Source organism: Littorina saxatilis, linkage group LG5, assembly GCF_037325665.1.
Source record: "Littorina saxatilis isolate snail1 linkage group LG5, US_GU_Lsax_2.0, whole genome shotgun sequence".
NCBI lineage: Eukaryota > Metazoa > Mollusca > Gastropoda > Littorinimorpha > Littorinidae > Littorina > Littorina saxatilis.
This window is the reverse complement of record NC_090249.1, coordinates 59770443-59785895: the sequence shown is the minus strand read 5'-3', so window position 1 is coordinate 59785895 and position 15453 is coordinate 59770443. Positions and strand designations below refer to the sequence as shown.

Here is a 15453-nt window from a genome sequence, read left to right as displayed (position 1 = left end):
AAATACTAATTTTACCTGGTTATTATCCAAGCAACAGCTTCAAAGTATTGAAGCAATGATCAACATTTCGCCGGCACGTATGTAGTTAAAGTGTGTATCCAAAGAAAACGGGTGGTGGTTTTTTTGGGGGGATAAAAACAGGTGACTGGTTTGTGTCGTGTATCATTGGTATGTAGACCAGGTCAGGGGTCAAGGTTAAGTCAGATCGCGTGAAGGGTTGTGGTATAGATACAGTTCTCACCTAGCTGCAGTTCGGGGAAGACGATTTCACATTGTTCGGTTTCGTAGCCCCAGAAAAATAGAAAAAGAAGATACCAAAGGAGATTTCCTACAGGTTGATCTGCACAGCGTGTTTCCAGTGTGTGCGCGAGGAAGCGCATTGTCGATCTGGCAGTCGTGTCCCCGTAAGTAGGCTACGGACAGACAGATCTAGATCTAGTGTCTCCCACTCTCGCACCGTGTCACCTATGCTTACTGTGTGTGACTATGTGTGACGGAGTGAATGAGTTTGTGTTACTGTTTGTCGATTTCTTACGGGAGCCTTGAAGGCTTCGCCTCTTGTTTATACATACATTTCTTAATTTCAACATTAATTCATTAAAAGAAAATCCAACTTTGGACATAAAACAAAATACATGTGTGTTGATTTTTGGTATGTGACAAAATGGTCATCCCATTTTGAAGCCAGGCCAGATATGAAACGGCTAGTCGAACTGTTTTCAGTAGGAGTGTGCATGGGCTGATCTGATCCGCTGTCACGAACTGAAAACTCTGCCTGAACAATCCTTCTCATTGCGGTCAATGCGCATGCGCTAACATGGGGAGATTAATCAGGTCGTGAACAACCTAACCCTGACCCTTACCCTAACCCTTACCCTAATCCTAACCCTAACGGCCTAACCCTAACTGGTTCGTTCGGTCAAAGGGTCGCTCGCATTTTTTTAAGTCCAAGGTATGCGCATGCGCATTGACCGCAATGAGAAGGATTGTTCAGCAGAGGTTTCAGTTCGTGACACCGGTTTACAAGCTGGTTATTGGGGGTTGAAAAGTACAGGTCTTTAAATTAAAACCATATTATTGCGACTCATCACGCTTCGTGTTTGACCAAAATAGCGTCTATACTATCAGGCATGGTACTCTTCCGCCGATCGGCGGAAATCCGCCGAAAACGAAAATCCTGAAAGACCTGAAGTCGGTCGACACGCAGGTGGAGAACTGTGAACAGGTCCATGCAGGTGTGTCCACATTTTCGTAGTAAACGTATCCTGACTATAGGTCATTTCCGACGGTCTAAGCCGTCAGGTGGCATTTTCAGGTCTTATCAGTAGCTGTCCACCCTACTAACTGGTAGCTGGGTGAGGATCATTATGCAATAAGACCATAGAAAGGTCAGTTTTGGTCAAGAAACTATTCCAGGGGTTCCTTATCTGCAATATCCATTGTTATACAATGTTATTGACACTGAGCGGTTTTCTTTCAGCACGTAAACACATCAACGAAAAGAATCACTGAGTGCAGAGATACACGTTGGAACGGAAGTGACAAGAAACCTTTGGACCAACCGAACGTGTCTCTTCACTGCAGGTGTCCTTTCATGGCAGGTATTATATGTGTTTGTCGTGCTGATAGACGAGGAAACAAAATGAATCTATTATTGGCAGGTGTCTCTCATTGGAGGAGCCTCAAGTCGCAGGTGGCGCTGTATAGATAATTACACAATGGTTTAGCTCCCCAAAGTGCTTGCTCAGAAAGTTACAGCATGGTTTCCCCGACTGTTGCAAAACCTTTGTACCACCTTTTACCATATATGGACATTGAAAAGGATGCGTTTGACCATATACGGAACATAAATTGCTGTCAAGGAGTGTACTAAATGTATTTCTTGCTGCAAGATGCCACAACTCGACTTTTATTTGTGAAAAAAGTTTTAAAAAAACCAAAAGATATCTGTACTCACCGATACAAGAACAGCACAAGACAGTACGAAGTTTTGCTTGTGTAAGCTTCATCAGGAACATAAGCGAAACTTCGTACTGTCTTGTGCTGTTCTTTGTATCGGTGAGTACAGATATCTTTTGTTTATTATCTTTGTTCATCTCACCACAGTCAATTTGTTGTTTATATTTTTTAAAATATTTTATTTGTGATACAAGGCCAGCGAGAACTTAAGATGTTGTTTTCTGACAGAAGACCCTTCTGAAGGATATGGTTCCTGCAACCAGTGGAATGTCCAGGTCCTACCTTCTGGTCACTATTAATCTTTGCGTGTTGGGTTACGCCGGGTACAAAGACCGTACATGTAAATGCCAAGGCCTTTCTCATATCTAGTGTACTGCGTAATGTTATTTAGTTGCGGAAAGTGCTCTTTCGGCCAGTATATTACCGTAGGACAGGTGAACTGAAAGTGACTCATTGATTAACTTAAACTCTAGAATGAATTGTGTATAAAAGGTAGTTCATGTATGCAGGTAACTTATCATTTCCATTTTGGACGTTGTAGTATTTTTTATTATCTAACGTCAGTTGAAAAGAAAATTACACTTTTTCATATGCTTTACTCTCTGTGTAGAAAAAAACTACGATCATAAACGGGCATTGAAGATGGGCAGACTGCCGGCGTTTGTGTTGTTAAATTGCATTTCATTCTCACAAGGTAAGTTGATCCTTTGCTTTTCTCCCTTTCACTTCCCTTTGTGTATCAGATCTTTCTCCCTATTAGTTAAGTTATAATCAGCATGCTCAGGTTCCCTGAGTTTTGTGTGTTTGTGGACTCGGGGGCTATTAGGCTGCCTGCTTGCTTCCTTGTTTAGTGTGTGTGCCAAGTCAGTTGTGGATGTTTTGTTCTTTTTTTCCATTGAAATGTACTCACAGGGAGTCATTCATACTACACATACACACACACAAACACACACCGTCGTCGTTGTCGTCGTCCGACGGTCGTCGTCATCGACGTCGCTCTCGGCGTCCTCGTCGGCGTTGTCGTCGTCATCATACCCCTCCTTCTAAAATACAAGATATCATTATCATCGCTGTTAACGCTGTTTTCACCCTCACTGAGAATCATCAACACCCTCTCAACCATCACCTTCACTTATCATAGCGGAAAGAGACATGACGTTTTCACCGTGCAGGTTTTTTGCTTGACGGCTTGCTGGGACCGAGCGAGCCAAGCGAGAAGTGTTACACTGGTCTCGGCTGTTTCAACAACGCCCCCCCGTTCCACTCCCACGATCGCGCGGAAACTTACCTGCCTGCAGATCTCTCAGCCATCGGCACCAAGTTCATTCTTCACACCAGGTAGGCGTGTGGTGTTTAAAGAGATACGATACCAACACACCTTGGTGGTGACCTTTTTAAATGATGTAAAATGTGACACTCAAAACAACAATATGAAGTTACAACATCTCGGCGAACCGGACCTACACCTGCAGGTAGGAGTATGGTGTTTAAAAATATACGATACCGATATACCAAAACAACTTTGTGGTGACCTCTCACGTTGAAATGAATGTCACACTCCTAACTAGAATATCAGAAGATAGCATGTCAGCGATCAAGACTGAGTTCAAGTTCTTAACACCAGGTAGGAGTTTGATGTTTAAAGATTTGTTTGTTTGTTTGTTTGTTTGTTTGCTTAACGCCCAGCCGACCACGAAGGGCCATATCAGGGCGGTGCTGCTTTGACATTTTAACTTGCGCCACACACAAGACAGAAGTCGCAGCACAGGCTTCATGTCTCACCCAGTCACATTATTCTGACACCGGACCAACCAGTCCTAGCACTAACCCCATAATGCCAGACGCCAGGCGGAGCAGCCACTAGATTGCCAATTTTAAAGTCTTAGGTATGACCCGGCCGGGGTTCGAACCCACGACCTCCCGATCACAGGGCGGACGCCTTACCACTGGGCCAACCGTGCCGGTCTATGTTTAAAGAGGTACGATACCAACACACCAACACAACAAAGTGGTGACTTTTGTACTGGCACTCAAAACAATAAATAAAATAACAACATTTCGTAGATCAGGACCAGGTTCCTAGTTTACACCAGGTAGGAGCGAGGTGTTTAAAGAGATACGATACCAACACAAACACAACTTAGTGGTGACCTTTTGCACTGGCACTCAAAACAAGAATATGAAATAACATCTCACCGACCGGTGTAACACGAGAAAATTACTCCCAAGTGATTTTTACTCCGGAGTAAAAATTTCGTACGAAAATGTTACTCCCTTTACGAAAAAAGTACTCCCCCATTACACGAGAAAATTACTCCTCACGACAGGTGAGTTCCGAGTAAACATTTCGTACAAAAAGGTTACTCCCCTCACGAATAAATAACGAATGAATTACTTCACCCTAACACGAGCAATTTAACTTCTCATGCCAGGTGTACGAAATTTTTACCCCCTTGTCCCCTGTTAGCCTTGGTGGTGGAAGGGGTGGAGGGAGGGTAGCGTGACATTCGTTTGCGCGAGATCACATATTGGCTTCCTTCGCCCCATCCCACTTTCGCGTACGAGATTTTTTACTGGAAGTAAAAAATAAATGGGGAGTAAAAATTTCGTGGAGGGAGTAATTTTTTGGTGCCTTGGGGAGTTCTTTTCTCGTACGAAAGGTGTACTCGGAGTAAGAATTTCGTACGACATTTTTTACTCCGGAGTACATTTTTCGTGGAGTAAAAATTTCGTGTTACACCGGGACTAAGTTTATTCATTACACCAGGCAGGAGCATGATGTTTAAAAAGCTACGATACCCACACACCAACAACCAAGCGGTGAACTTTTCATGTTGATGTGAACCAAAACAAGAAAATCAAATGACACCATGTCAGCAATCGGGACTGAGTTCATTCTTTACACCAGGTAGGAACAATGTTTTAAACAGATACGATACCAAAACACGCGCAAGTTTGTAACTGGGTGCTCTCTGTGCACGGTAATATGTTTGTACAGAATATTTTAAAAGGCACTGGTGCGGCCTTTTTCGGAAATGAATTCATACAACAATTCCAACTCAGGTGACGTGTTGATGTTTTGTGTGTGACCAAGTGGAGGGAGACGGTCTTATTCCATGTTAAAGCCTGGCCAGATGATCTGAGACAGTGAGATGAACTGTTTTCACGAGGCGGAGGCGGCCTTTACTGAAACGCCGCACAGCAATAACGTAGGCTATGATGATAAAGTCAAGCACCGAACGCGTAAAATGTGCGTATTCAGTCACCCTGAAGACGTATATTAACATGACATAATGTATGTATCATAACACTGCACTGACATGATCATTTTAACCCATAAGCATAAGTATAATAGTCTACCTCTTTTTCAGTCTTTTCATTCACGCTTCCAAACTTAAAACATTATCAATGTTAAAAAGTGTGACACAACGTTTTCAGAGAAACGTTGAACAATGCAACGGAGGAGGCTATGACAGTGTCCAGCCAGAACGGGGTCAACCTGACCCACTTTTCCCGAGCACGTGCAACCAAGTTCATAGTTCACGGCTTCACACACAGCGCGCGCAGACAGTGGGTGCAGGATATGGTGCGCGAACTTCTCAAACATGTAGGTGATTTTCGGATCCATTTTATAAACTCGAGCGAAATGAAAATGAATGTACAGTGTATCAATTTTTTTGTTTATTTATGTGCGGATATTCATTCCTCCTCTTCCTCTTTTTACCGCCTCCTCCTCCTTCTTACTCTTCTTCTCGCTCTTGTTGCTTTGGTTCAGCCTCAATGTTCTCTTCTCCCTTTCATTTTTACACCCCCGGTATAGGGGTGTGTATAGGTTTCACTCGATGTGTTTGTGTTCGCAAGTAGATCTCAAGAATGAACGGACCGATCGTCACCAAACTTCGTGAACAGGTTCTATACATTCCTGAGACGGTCCTTACAAAAATTGGGACCAGTCAAACACACGGTTAGGGAGTTATTGGTGGATTAAAATTATACAAGGCCTGGTATAGACGGACACCCCCGTTGGTCAAAGGGAAATAACCATTCTCACTGCCACCAACTGAGAAGGTTATTTCCCTTTGACGGGGGTGTAGTTCCTATCGGAGGAATTTCTTGTTTTTGCTAGTTCTTTCACGTCTATCTGTCTTGTCTGTCTGTCTGTCTATCTGTCTGTCTGTCTGTCTGTCTGTCTGTCTGTCTGTCTGTCTGTCTGTCTGTTATTTGTTTGAGATTTGCTTTAATTTTTGAGTTGTTGCTAATATTTTTGCATCCGTGTATCTCTTGATTTTAACACATAGCGATGAAGACGTACAACATTCTGATATACAAACACGTAAACATTCGGATTTTTATTGGCACTAAAAATGGAAATTAAGGTAAGGGAAGCCACCAGACGTACATTCAGCTTGCTTCGTAGGTGCAGTTTTGCTTTTCCTTGCATGTGGGAAAAAACTGACACGATTCTTTCTTCTTCGATCCCTTTTCTTTCTGACATTCTGCACGTTTTAGTTTTCTGCAGGAATGTATCAAGAAAAAAGTCATTATAAAATAAGTAGAGCTAACATGATTAGAAAAGATTCTTGATTTTGACAAAGAGCCCTGTTAAAGATGTACATTCATAAATTTACATAAAAATTATCTCAACTATTTCTTTCTTTCTTTATTGATAACTTTTTTTTCTCTTTACTGCTTCATTCCAGGATGAAATGAATGTGATCGTTGTTGACTGGGAAAAGGGGGCGCAACTCCCGTACGGCCAAGCAGCTGCCAACACGCGTGTGGTGGGGGCCCAGGTAGCGCAGCTGATCAAGTCCCTGGTTGACCGATACGACAGCAACGAAAGTACCGTGCACATAATCGGCCACAGTCTCGGCGCACACATCGCTGGTTATACTGGGGAAAGGCTTGCCGGCCTGGGAAGAATTACGGGTTGGTTTATTCGGGTTGTTAGCCGGGTGGATTGGGCTACGAGGTAAGGTGGAGTGGGTGGGTGAAGGTGTGATGTGTGTATGTTTGATACAAGAATTCCCGTGTGTGTGTGTGTGTGTGTGTGTGTGTGTGTGTGTGTGTGTGTGTGTGTGTGTGTGTGTGTGTGTGTGTGTGTGTGCGCGCGCGCGCGCGTGCATGTGTGTGTGTATGTGATAGAGAGAGAGAGAGTCAGAGAGAGAGAGGGAGAGAGTCAAAAACACCTTACCTAATTACGTACTTACCTCACCTCATCTGATAACATTTATATCTCCATGTCTAGACCCATCAGACCCCAGGTAAGACTCGACCCTTCAGACACCTCACTTCAACTCACCTAACGTTTATATCCCCAGGTCTGTATCCATCAGACCCGTACTTCCAGAACACCCGTCCCCATGCACCAGGTGAGGCTCCACCCTTCACACGCCTTACCTCACCTCACCTCACCTCACCTCACCTCACCTCACCCCACCTCAACTCAGCTAACATTTATATCTCCAGGGCTGGACCCGTCAGACCCGTACTTCCAGAACACGCCTCCCCAGGTGAGGCTCGACCCTTCAGACGCCGAGTTCGTGGACGTGGTCCACACTGACGGGTCCTCCTTCCTGGAGCTGGGGATGGGAGCCTCCCAGGCCATGGGTCACGTGGACTTCTACCCCAACGGAGGGGTCAACCAGCCCGGGTGTGACGGTGACCTCATAAGTAAGATCACCCACACTGCCTGGAACGCCGCCACTGTTGGCTACTACTGTGAGTTGATATTTACTGTGTGTTTGGTTTAAACGAAATTTTATTCAGTTTAACTATCGTGACATAATTATACAATATCTGGCTATCGTGACTTAATTATACAATATCTGGCTATCGTGACATAATTATACACTATCTGGCTATCGTGACATAATTATACAATATCTGGCTATCGTGACATAATTATACACTATCTGGCTATCGTGACATAATTATACACTATCTGGCTATCGTGACATAATTATACAATATCTGGCTATCGTGACATAATTGTACACTATCTGGCTATCGTGACATAATTATTCAATATCTGGCTATCGTGACATAATTATACACTATCTGGCTATCGTGACATAATTATACACTATCTGGCTATCGTGACATAATTATACACTATCTGGCTATCGTGACATAATTATACAATATCTGGCGTTTAGGATCCACACTCAAGCTTAGTGCTCATGTTAGCCAATCCCAGTGAAACACAACAGAAGTAAGCACGATGGCGGACAAGATCCAAATACTCATTTTAGAATACCTATGCAAACAGAAAAGCAAGATAAAACAAGAGGCGAAGCCTTCAAGGCTCACGTAAGAAATCGACAAACAGTAACACAAACTCAATCACTCCGTCACACATACACACACACACAGTAAGCATAGGTGACACTGTGCAAGAAAGCGAGACACTAGATCTAGATCTGTCTGTCTGCATGTAGCCTACTTACAGGGACACGACTGCCAACTAGTCTCGGCCCGCTCAAAATAAAAAATAACAATGACCGAGACTTTCAGTAATTCCTTCGCGTGACGTCTAACCCTCTTACGCCATAATGTGACGTCTTCAAATGACGAAATGTTAAAGTTTCTATCACAGACATACACACGCACAAACAAACACACACACACACGCACACACGCACAGACAGACAAAGTTACGATCGCATAGGCTACACTTACGTGAGCCAAAAACGAAAAAAGGTTTACTGTGTATTTCGTGCATGCAGGGCTGGATATCTGGGGGATGATTCCTGGGTTCCGGAAGCCCCTTCCCTTACCTGGGAAATATACCTTTTTATTTTCTAAAAGAGAGACCCAGAATTACCCATTTCAAACTGGTCTTGCCATCAATTTAGTAGTTGAAATGGGTAATTCTGGGTCTCTCGTTTCAAGTGTCAAACGCTCGCCACCCCCACTTTATCACAACCTGCCATGATTATTTTCTGAATTTTTTGTTTTGTTTTCCCAGCGGCAGAAGGCGCAGTGGCTTGTAGCCATCTCCGAGCCCTGGATCTGTTCACCGAGTCTATCAACAACCCTTGCCCCTTCATCGCATACCCCTGCGTCAACGTGGTCGAGTTTGACAAAGGTCACTGTCTGACCTGCAGCGGTCACGGATGTTCGCGTCTTGGTTACCATGCCAACACGATGAGTGGGCGTGGCTCCCTGTACCTCACGACACAGGATTCGTCTTCTTTTTGTAGTGAGTTGGCTATTGTGTTGAATGGGCAAGCGTGAATTGTCCAATTCCGAAAATTACTCCGTTGGGTTTGTATGGGCTGTGGAAGAGTGAATACCCTTGCCAAAACCTCTGACAAACATTTTAGGGGCCAATCACTAGCAAGAGGTGTGTCGGAACCATGTGCTCCTGTCCACGTGTTTCCGACACACCCCTCGCTAGTGATTGGCTCCTCCAATGTTCGTCTGACACACCCCTCGCTAGTGATTGGCTCCTCCAATGTTCGTCTGACACACCCCTCGCTAGTGATTGGCCCCTCCAATGTGTGTCTGACACACCCCTCGCTAGTGATTGGCTCCTCCAATGTTTGTCTGACACACCCCTCTCTAGTGATTGGCCCCTCCAATGTTCGTCCGACACACCCCTCGCTAGTGATTGGCCCCTCCAATGTGTGTCTGACACACCCCTCGCTAGTGATTGGCTCCTCCAATGTTTGTCTGACACACCCCTCTCTAGTGATTGGCCCCTCCAATGTTCGTCCGACACACCCCTCGCTAGTGATTGGCCCCTCCAATGTGTGTCTGACACACCCCTCGCTAGTGATTGGCTCCTCCAATGTTCGTCAGAGGTAACGCAAGGGTATTCACTCTTCCACAACCCATACAAATCCGACGGAGTTATTTCCGAAAACCGTCTCTTGGCAAAAAAGTGTAATAACGAGCTGTTCAGTGAGGCTTGAAGCTTTGATATATGCATATTTGTACACTATGCTCATAACGTACAAGCATTGAATGTGTTTTTATTCGTCATCCACTTTGCCATAATGTAACTTCTATGCATTGCATGACAAAATGTATAATTGCCTGAATAAAACATGTTTGAAGAAAAAAAAACCTACAAACTAACGGAAAAGACAGAGACTGACATGATTGTGTATGAGCGCAGAACTCTGCGTGCAGGGACCTAAAAGCCTATACGTGTAATGATGATTTGTATTTTCAAAAATAAGACTAGATCATATCTTGGTTCCGAAAATGTTCATCAGCTCTTTAGAAAATCAGTCTTCATATTTTGTGTCTAGGACCTAACACTGTGTACAAATGTGTGTGTGTGTGTGTGTGTGTGTGTGTGTGTAACTAGGCTACCACTACCAAGTCAACCTAACGTCAGAGAACGCAGTGGATGGTTTGTTCAGCGTGACGTTATACGGAGACAAAGGACACTCACAACCCGCAACTCTTACAACGTAAGTAATGACGCAAAGTCTAAATATCTGTTACTGACGTCACATCTTTCACTTTACTCACACAGAGGTCAAGGCTGAATTGTCTTTTGTTCTGTTTTGTCTTTATTTCTGCGGTGGTGTTATAAGAAATACCAGGACTGATTACACAGTTAAACGGCAATACTGTTGCTTCTCCTCCTCCTCCTCATCTTCTTCATCATCATCATCATCATCATCGTCAACGTCATCGCCATCATCATCATTATCATCCTCATCATCATCATCATCATCATCATCATCATCATCATCGAAGAATGTTCTTCATGCTCATAATCTAACAGTAAGCTCAACTATTAACTATGAACGTGTATGTGACCTACTATTGCCACGACACCACATGATCAACGAAGCAGAAGGGATTAGAACCAAAATCACCATCATCATCATCGTCATCATTATCGTCATCATCGTCGTCGTCCTCATCATCATGATCATCATGATCATTATCATCATCATCATCATTATGCCTGTCATCATCTTGGATGTCCAGTGAATTCACAACATTCGTTTCCTTTAGTTAGTTAGTGAGCCAGCGACGGGCGCAGTGGCGTGGTGGTAAGACGTCGGCCTCCTAATCGTGAGGTCGCGATTTCGAATCCCGGTCGCTGCCGCCTGGTGGGTTAAGAGTGGAGATTTTTCAGATCTCCCAGGTCAACTTATGTGCAGACCTGCTAGTGACTTAACCCCCTTCGTGTGTACACGCAAGCACAAGACCAAGTGCGCACGGAAAAGATCCTGTAATCCATGTCAGAGTTCGGTGGGTTATGGAAACACGAAAATACCCAGCATGCCTACTCAACGAAAGCGGAGTGAAGCTGACTATGCTCTCAGAGTATAGTGTGGGGAACCCAAATGGGCAAACGAGCTCACACGTAACCAGAAAATTCTGGAACGCTGAAGAAGAAGAAGAAGTGAGCCAGCTGGCTAGCCGGACAGTTAGTTAGTTAGCTACTTAGGTAGTTGGTTCGTTCATTCGTTGGCTAGTTGGTTCGGGCGGTCTGGCGTTGTTTCGTTAGTTATTTAGTTAGTTAGTTCGCCTTTTCCGTTTGCAGAAAGAACGAGATTCTGAACAACGGTGACACGTCATCGCACCTGGTGACGACACGTAGTGACGTAGGCGGTCTGACGGGAATAGGGGTGCGATACGACAAGTCGCACACGCTGCTTGTTCATCTGCTGTACGCCGACAACTGGACACTGCGGTCAGCCGCCGTCCAGTCCGGGGACACTCAGCAAAGGTTGGTGGGCCTGATCGGGACTCGACCAAGTGTAGGAGAGGGAGGGGCTTCCAACATGACACAATGGTACAGGGATTGGACCAAGTGTAGGAGAGGGAGGGGCTTCCAACATGACACAGAGGTACAGGGATTGGACCAAGTGTAGGAGAGGGAGGGGCTTCCAACATGACACAGAGGTACAGGGATTGGACCAAGTGTAGGAGAGGGAGGGGCTTCCAACATGACACAGAGGTACTGGGGCTGGACCAAGTGTAGGAGAGGGAGGGGCTTCCAACATGACACAGAGGTACAGAGATTGGACCAAGTGTAGGAGAGGGAGGGGCTTCCAACATGACACAGAGGTACAGAGATTGGACTAAGTGTAGGAGAGGGAGGGGCTTCCAACATGACACAGAGGTACAGAGATTGGACCAAGTGTAGGAGAGGGAGGGGCTTCCAACATGACACAGAGGTACAGGGATTGGACCAAGTGTAGGGGAGGGAGGGGCTTCCAACATGACACAGAGGTACAGGGATTGGACCAAGTGTAGGAGAGGGAGGGGCTTCCAACATGACACAGAGGTACAGGGATTGGACCAAGTGTAGGAGAGGGAGGGGCTTCCAACATGACACAGAGGTACAGGGATTGGACCAAGTGTAGGGGAGGGAGGGGCTTCCAACATGACACAGAGGTACTGGGGCTGGACCAAGTGTAGGAGAGGGAGAGGCTTCCAACATGACACAGAGGTACAAGGATCCAGCCCCGCTGATGATCATGAACATCAAATGAAATCCGTCTCCAAGAATTGGTGGAAAGTGTCTCAGAAACAAGCTTCAAATCTGCTGTACTTGGGTAACTGATCGCTTAAAGCGGTTCCCGTAATGTCTGCAGAAACACACATCAAACGCTGATGGATCTGATGATTATGAACATCAAATGAAATATGTCTCGTGGACTCAGTCAAAACTGGGGGTGGGGGGGGGGGGGAGGTCTGTTTGGGTGGCTTACAGGGTAGAAAATATTGAATGTAGTTGTTCAGAGAGAGAGAGAGAGAGAGAGAGAGAGAGAGAGAGAGAGAGAGTGTGTGTGTGAGAGAGAGAGAGTGGGTGTTCAGTTTTTGTTGTGATGTAGTGTGTGTGTGTGCGTGTGTGTGTGTGTGTGTGTGTGTGTGTGAGACAGAGACAGAGAGAGACACAGAGAGAGTGTGTGTGTGTGTGTGGGGGGGGGAGGGTGTAGTAGAAGGGACAAGGAAATGAATCAGTCATGTCATCCGGTTTCCTGTCGATTATTTGACGACCTCACGCGACACTTAAAAAAAAAAGAACAAAAAGGATATTGCCGTGCAAACACATTACAAAGCTCTTGCGATAAACTAAAACTTTTTTTCTTTTTTTTATTCTCTTTTTGCGGAGTTTTTTTTGTGTGTGTACATGTATGCTTTACATTACAGTACATTACATAGACAAGGGGACAAATTCATAAAACATAAACTAAAAGTTAGTTTTAATATTTGCAACAGACATGGAAGCGTCACGACTTACATGCAGCAGAAACCGGGCATATATTGTCAGTGTCCTAGCAACAATTACAACGAAATTATAACCCCAACAATTGGGAATTTATTCAAATATCCACTTTGATAGCACGGTGACAAGTGAGTACCCGCGAGTGCATAGCCGGGGTTTGGAAGTCTACCCTTTATAACACAATTTTTGAACAAGTAAAAAACAAAAACGATTAAATACTATGATGAACTAATTCTAGAGCCAGTAAAATATCCTCCACGAATCTGTTTTTCTTTTTGATGTACCTTATCTGGTTCATAAACACTTGCAACAGTGGGCGCGATCGAATTGCGTTTCTTTCGCCGGGTACTGTACACTCGTGATTTTTGTACGATCGAGTTGCGTTTCTTTCGCCGGGTACTGTACACTCGTGATTTTTGTACGATCGAGTTGCGTTTCTTTCGCCGGGTACTGTACACTCGTGATTTTTGTACGAGCGGGTGTTTACGTGTATGCCCGTTTTTACACCGCCATTCAGGCAGCCACACACCGCTTTCGGTGGATGCATGCCGCTTCGTATTTTTGTGTTTTTATAACCCATCGAAATCTGACATGGATTATAGGATCTTTTCCGTGCGCACTTGGTTTTGTGCTCGCGTGTACACACGAAGGGGGATAAGGCACTAGCAGGTCTGCACATAAGTTGACCTGGGAGATCGGGAAAATCTCCACCCTTATCCCACCAGGTGCGGCCGGGATTCGAACGAACGACCTTCCGCTTGGGAGGCCATTGTCTTATCCACTGGCCCATTGCGCCCGTCTGACGAGAATCAATGTGTTTTGAAGTAGATAGCCTCTGTAGATTTGTACTGAAATGAAATTAAAAAGCAGAAAAACAACTTTTGGGGGGAATTTTTTGCAAGTTCCCGGCGTAGACAAAAGAAAAACCGAAGGCAATGTCAAGATGGCGCTGACTGACAGTTTTCACCAACTTCTCGTCAAGAAAGGTCGGTAAGACTGGGCCGTGAGAACAGCACTTACACATTCCTCCATCATGTTTCTGACCGGAGCTGTTTGCATTGCAGGTCTCTGTTTTGTGCTGGAGGCAAGACCGTTCCAGACGACACCATGTCGGTGTTCCATCTCGCCGGAAATTGCTGAGCGGCCATCTTGTGGACACGTGACCTCGACACAGACGCGTCTTCCTCATGAATGGGGAACGATGGGGCGACCTCTCTTGTGCAAAGCTGTGTGAAATTTTTTTTTTTTTTAACCTCAGTTGCATGCAGGTTTGCTACTACAATTATTTTTTGCCTTTTTTTTTTTTTTTTTTGGGGGGGGGGGGTGTGTGGCTTGGAGCAAACCTTCTTCATAGGTCTTTTCTTTTCTCTGTCAAATGTGTACATTTTTATAAGCTGTGTGAAAATAAAGACAAGTCAGATTGTGGAAAGCAGTCACCAAGTCAGTAAATGAGTCAGTCAATCAGGTTGTTTGTCCGGCCATCTGTCCGTCGAACCATTCATCCATCCAAACATCCATCCATCCATCCATCCATCAATCAATCAATCAGTCAGTAAAGTCAAACGCAAATTTGTAGAGTGTGTGTGTGTGTGTTGTGTGTGTGTGTGTGTGTGTGTGTGTGTGTGTGTGTGTGTGTGTGTGTGTGTGTGTGTGTGTGTGTGTTTTATTTTTGATTTTGTTGTAGTTGTGACAAATAAATTCAATTTTTTGCTCAACATGCCGACATACTTTTCCGCTGTGAAGTGGCAATGTTCACGACGCAAGTTCGATCTTGCGTGAAAACAAACTTCGCACGATACACCACACACTATACTACAGGCAAGAGATTTGTCTACTTCTATGCTGAACAACTTCAACAGAAACCAAGCCAAGGTCGCATTGTCTTTTCTGTCAGCTCGTCTGGGCATGTCAGCTAAAAACAATACTTGTCTCGGAATTCAATACTCGGTTCTCAATACACGGCGACACGGTTTGATCAATTCTATCTTTACGCTGATCAATGCCTATCTTTACGCTGATCAATGCCTATCTTTACGCTGATCATTGCCTATCTTTACGCAGATCAATGCCTATCTTTACACTGATCATTGCCTATCTTTACGCTGATCATTGGATATCTTTACGCTGATCATTGCCTATCTTTACGCTGATCATTGGATATCTTTACGCTGATCAGTGCCTATCTTTACGCTGATCATTGCCTATCTTTACGCTGATCATTGCCTATCTTTACACTGATCATTGCCTATCTTTACGCTGATCATTGCCTATCTTTACGCTGATCA

At 44.7% G+C, this 15453-nt stretch overlaps 1 protein-coding gene and 1 long non-coding RNA gene across 2 annotated transcripts in view; one reads left to right on the top strand and one right to left on the bottom strand.

The window, feature by feature from the left end:
* LOC138967597 (uncharacterized) overlaps positions 1 to 15453 on the bottom strand; it is a 119485-nt gene that overhangs the window by 20395 nt on the left and 83637 nt on the right. The window lies entirely within an intron of this gene.
* On the top strand, positions 2573 to 14749 carry LOC138967588 (inactive pancreatic lipase-related protein 1-like). Its single transcript, XM_070340186.1, has 9 exons — positions 2573 to 2653; positions 3132 to 3297; positions 5398 to 5566; positions 6660 to 6888; positions 7429 to 7680; positions 8930 to 9163; positions 10280 to 10385; positions 11477 to 11662; positions 14233 to 14749. The coding sequence occupies exons 1-9, from the start codon at positions 2602 to 2604 to the stop codon at positions 14306 to 14308; spliced, it is 1470 nt and encodes a 489-aa protein (XP_070196287.1). The 5' UTR covers positions 2573 to 2601; the 3' UTR covers positions 14309 to 14749.

Excerpts from the sequence above, each read along its gene's own strand:
- LOC138967588 (XM_070340186.1), top strand. The coding sequence starts at position 2,602 with ATGGGCAGACTGCCGGCGTTTGTGTTGTTAAATTGCATTTCATTCTCA. Across the intron at positions 5,567-6,659 it reads TGCGCGAACTTCTCAAACAT|GATGAAATGAATGTGATCGT; the intron begins GTAGGTGATTTT and ends GCTTCATTCCAG. Across the intron at positions 9,164-10,279 it reads GGATTCGTCTTCTTTTTGTA|GCTACCACTACCAAGTCAAC; the intron begins GTGAGTTGGCTA and ends GTGTGTAACTAG.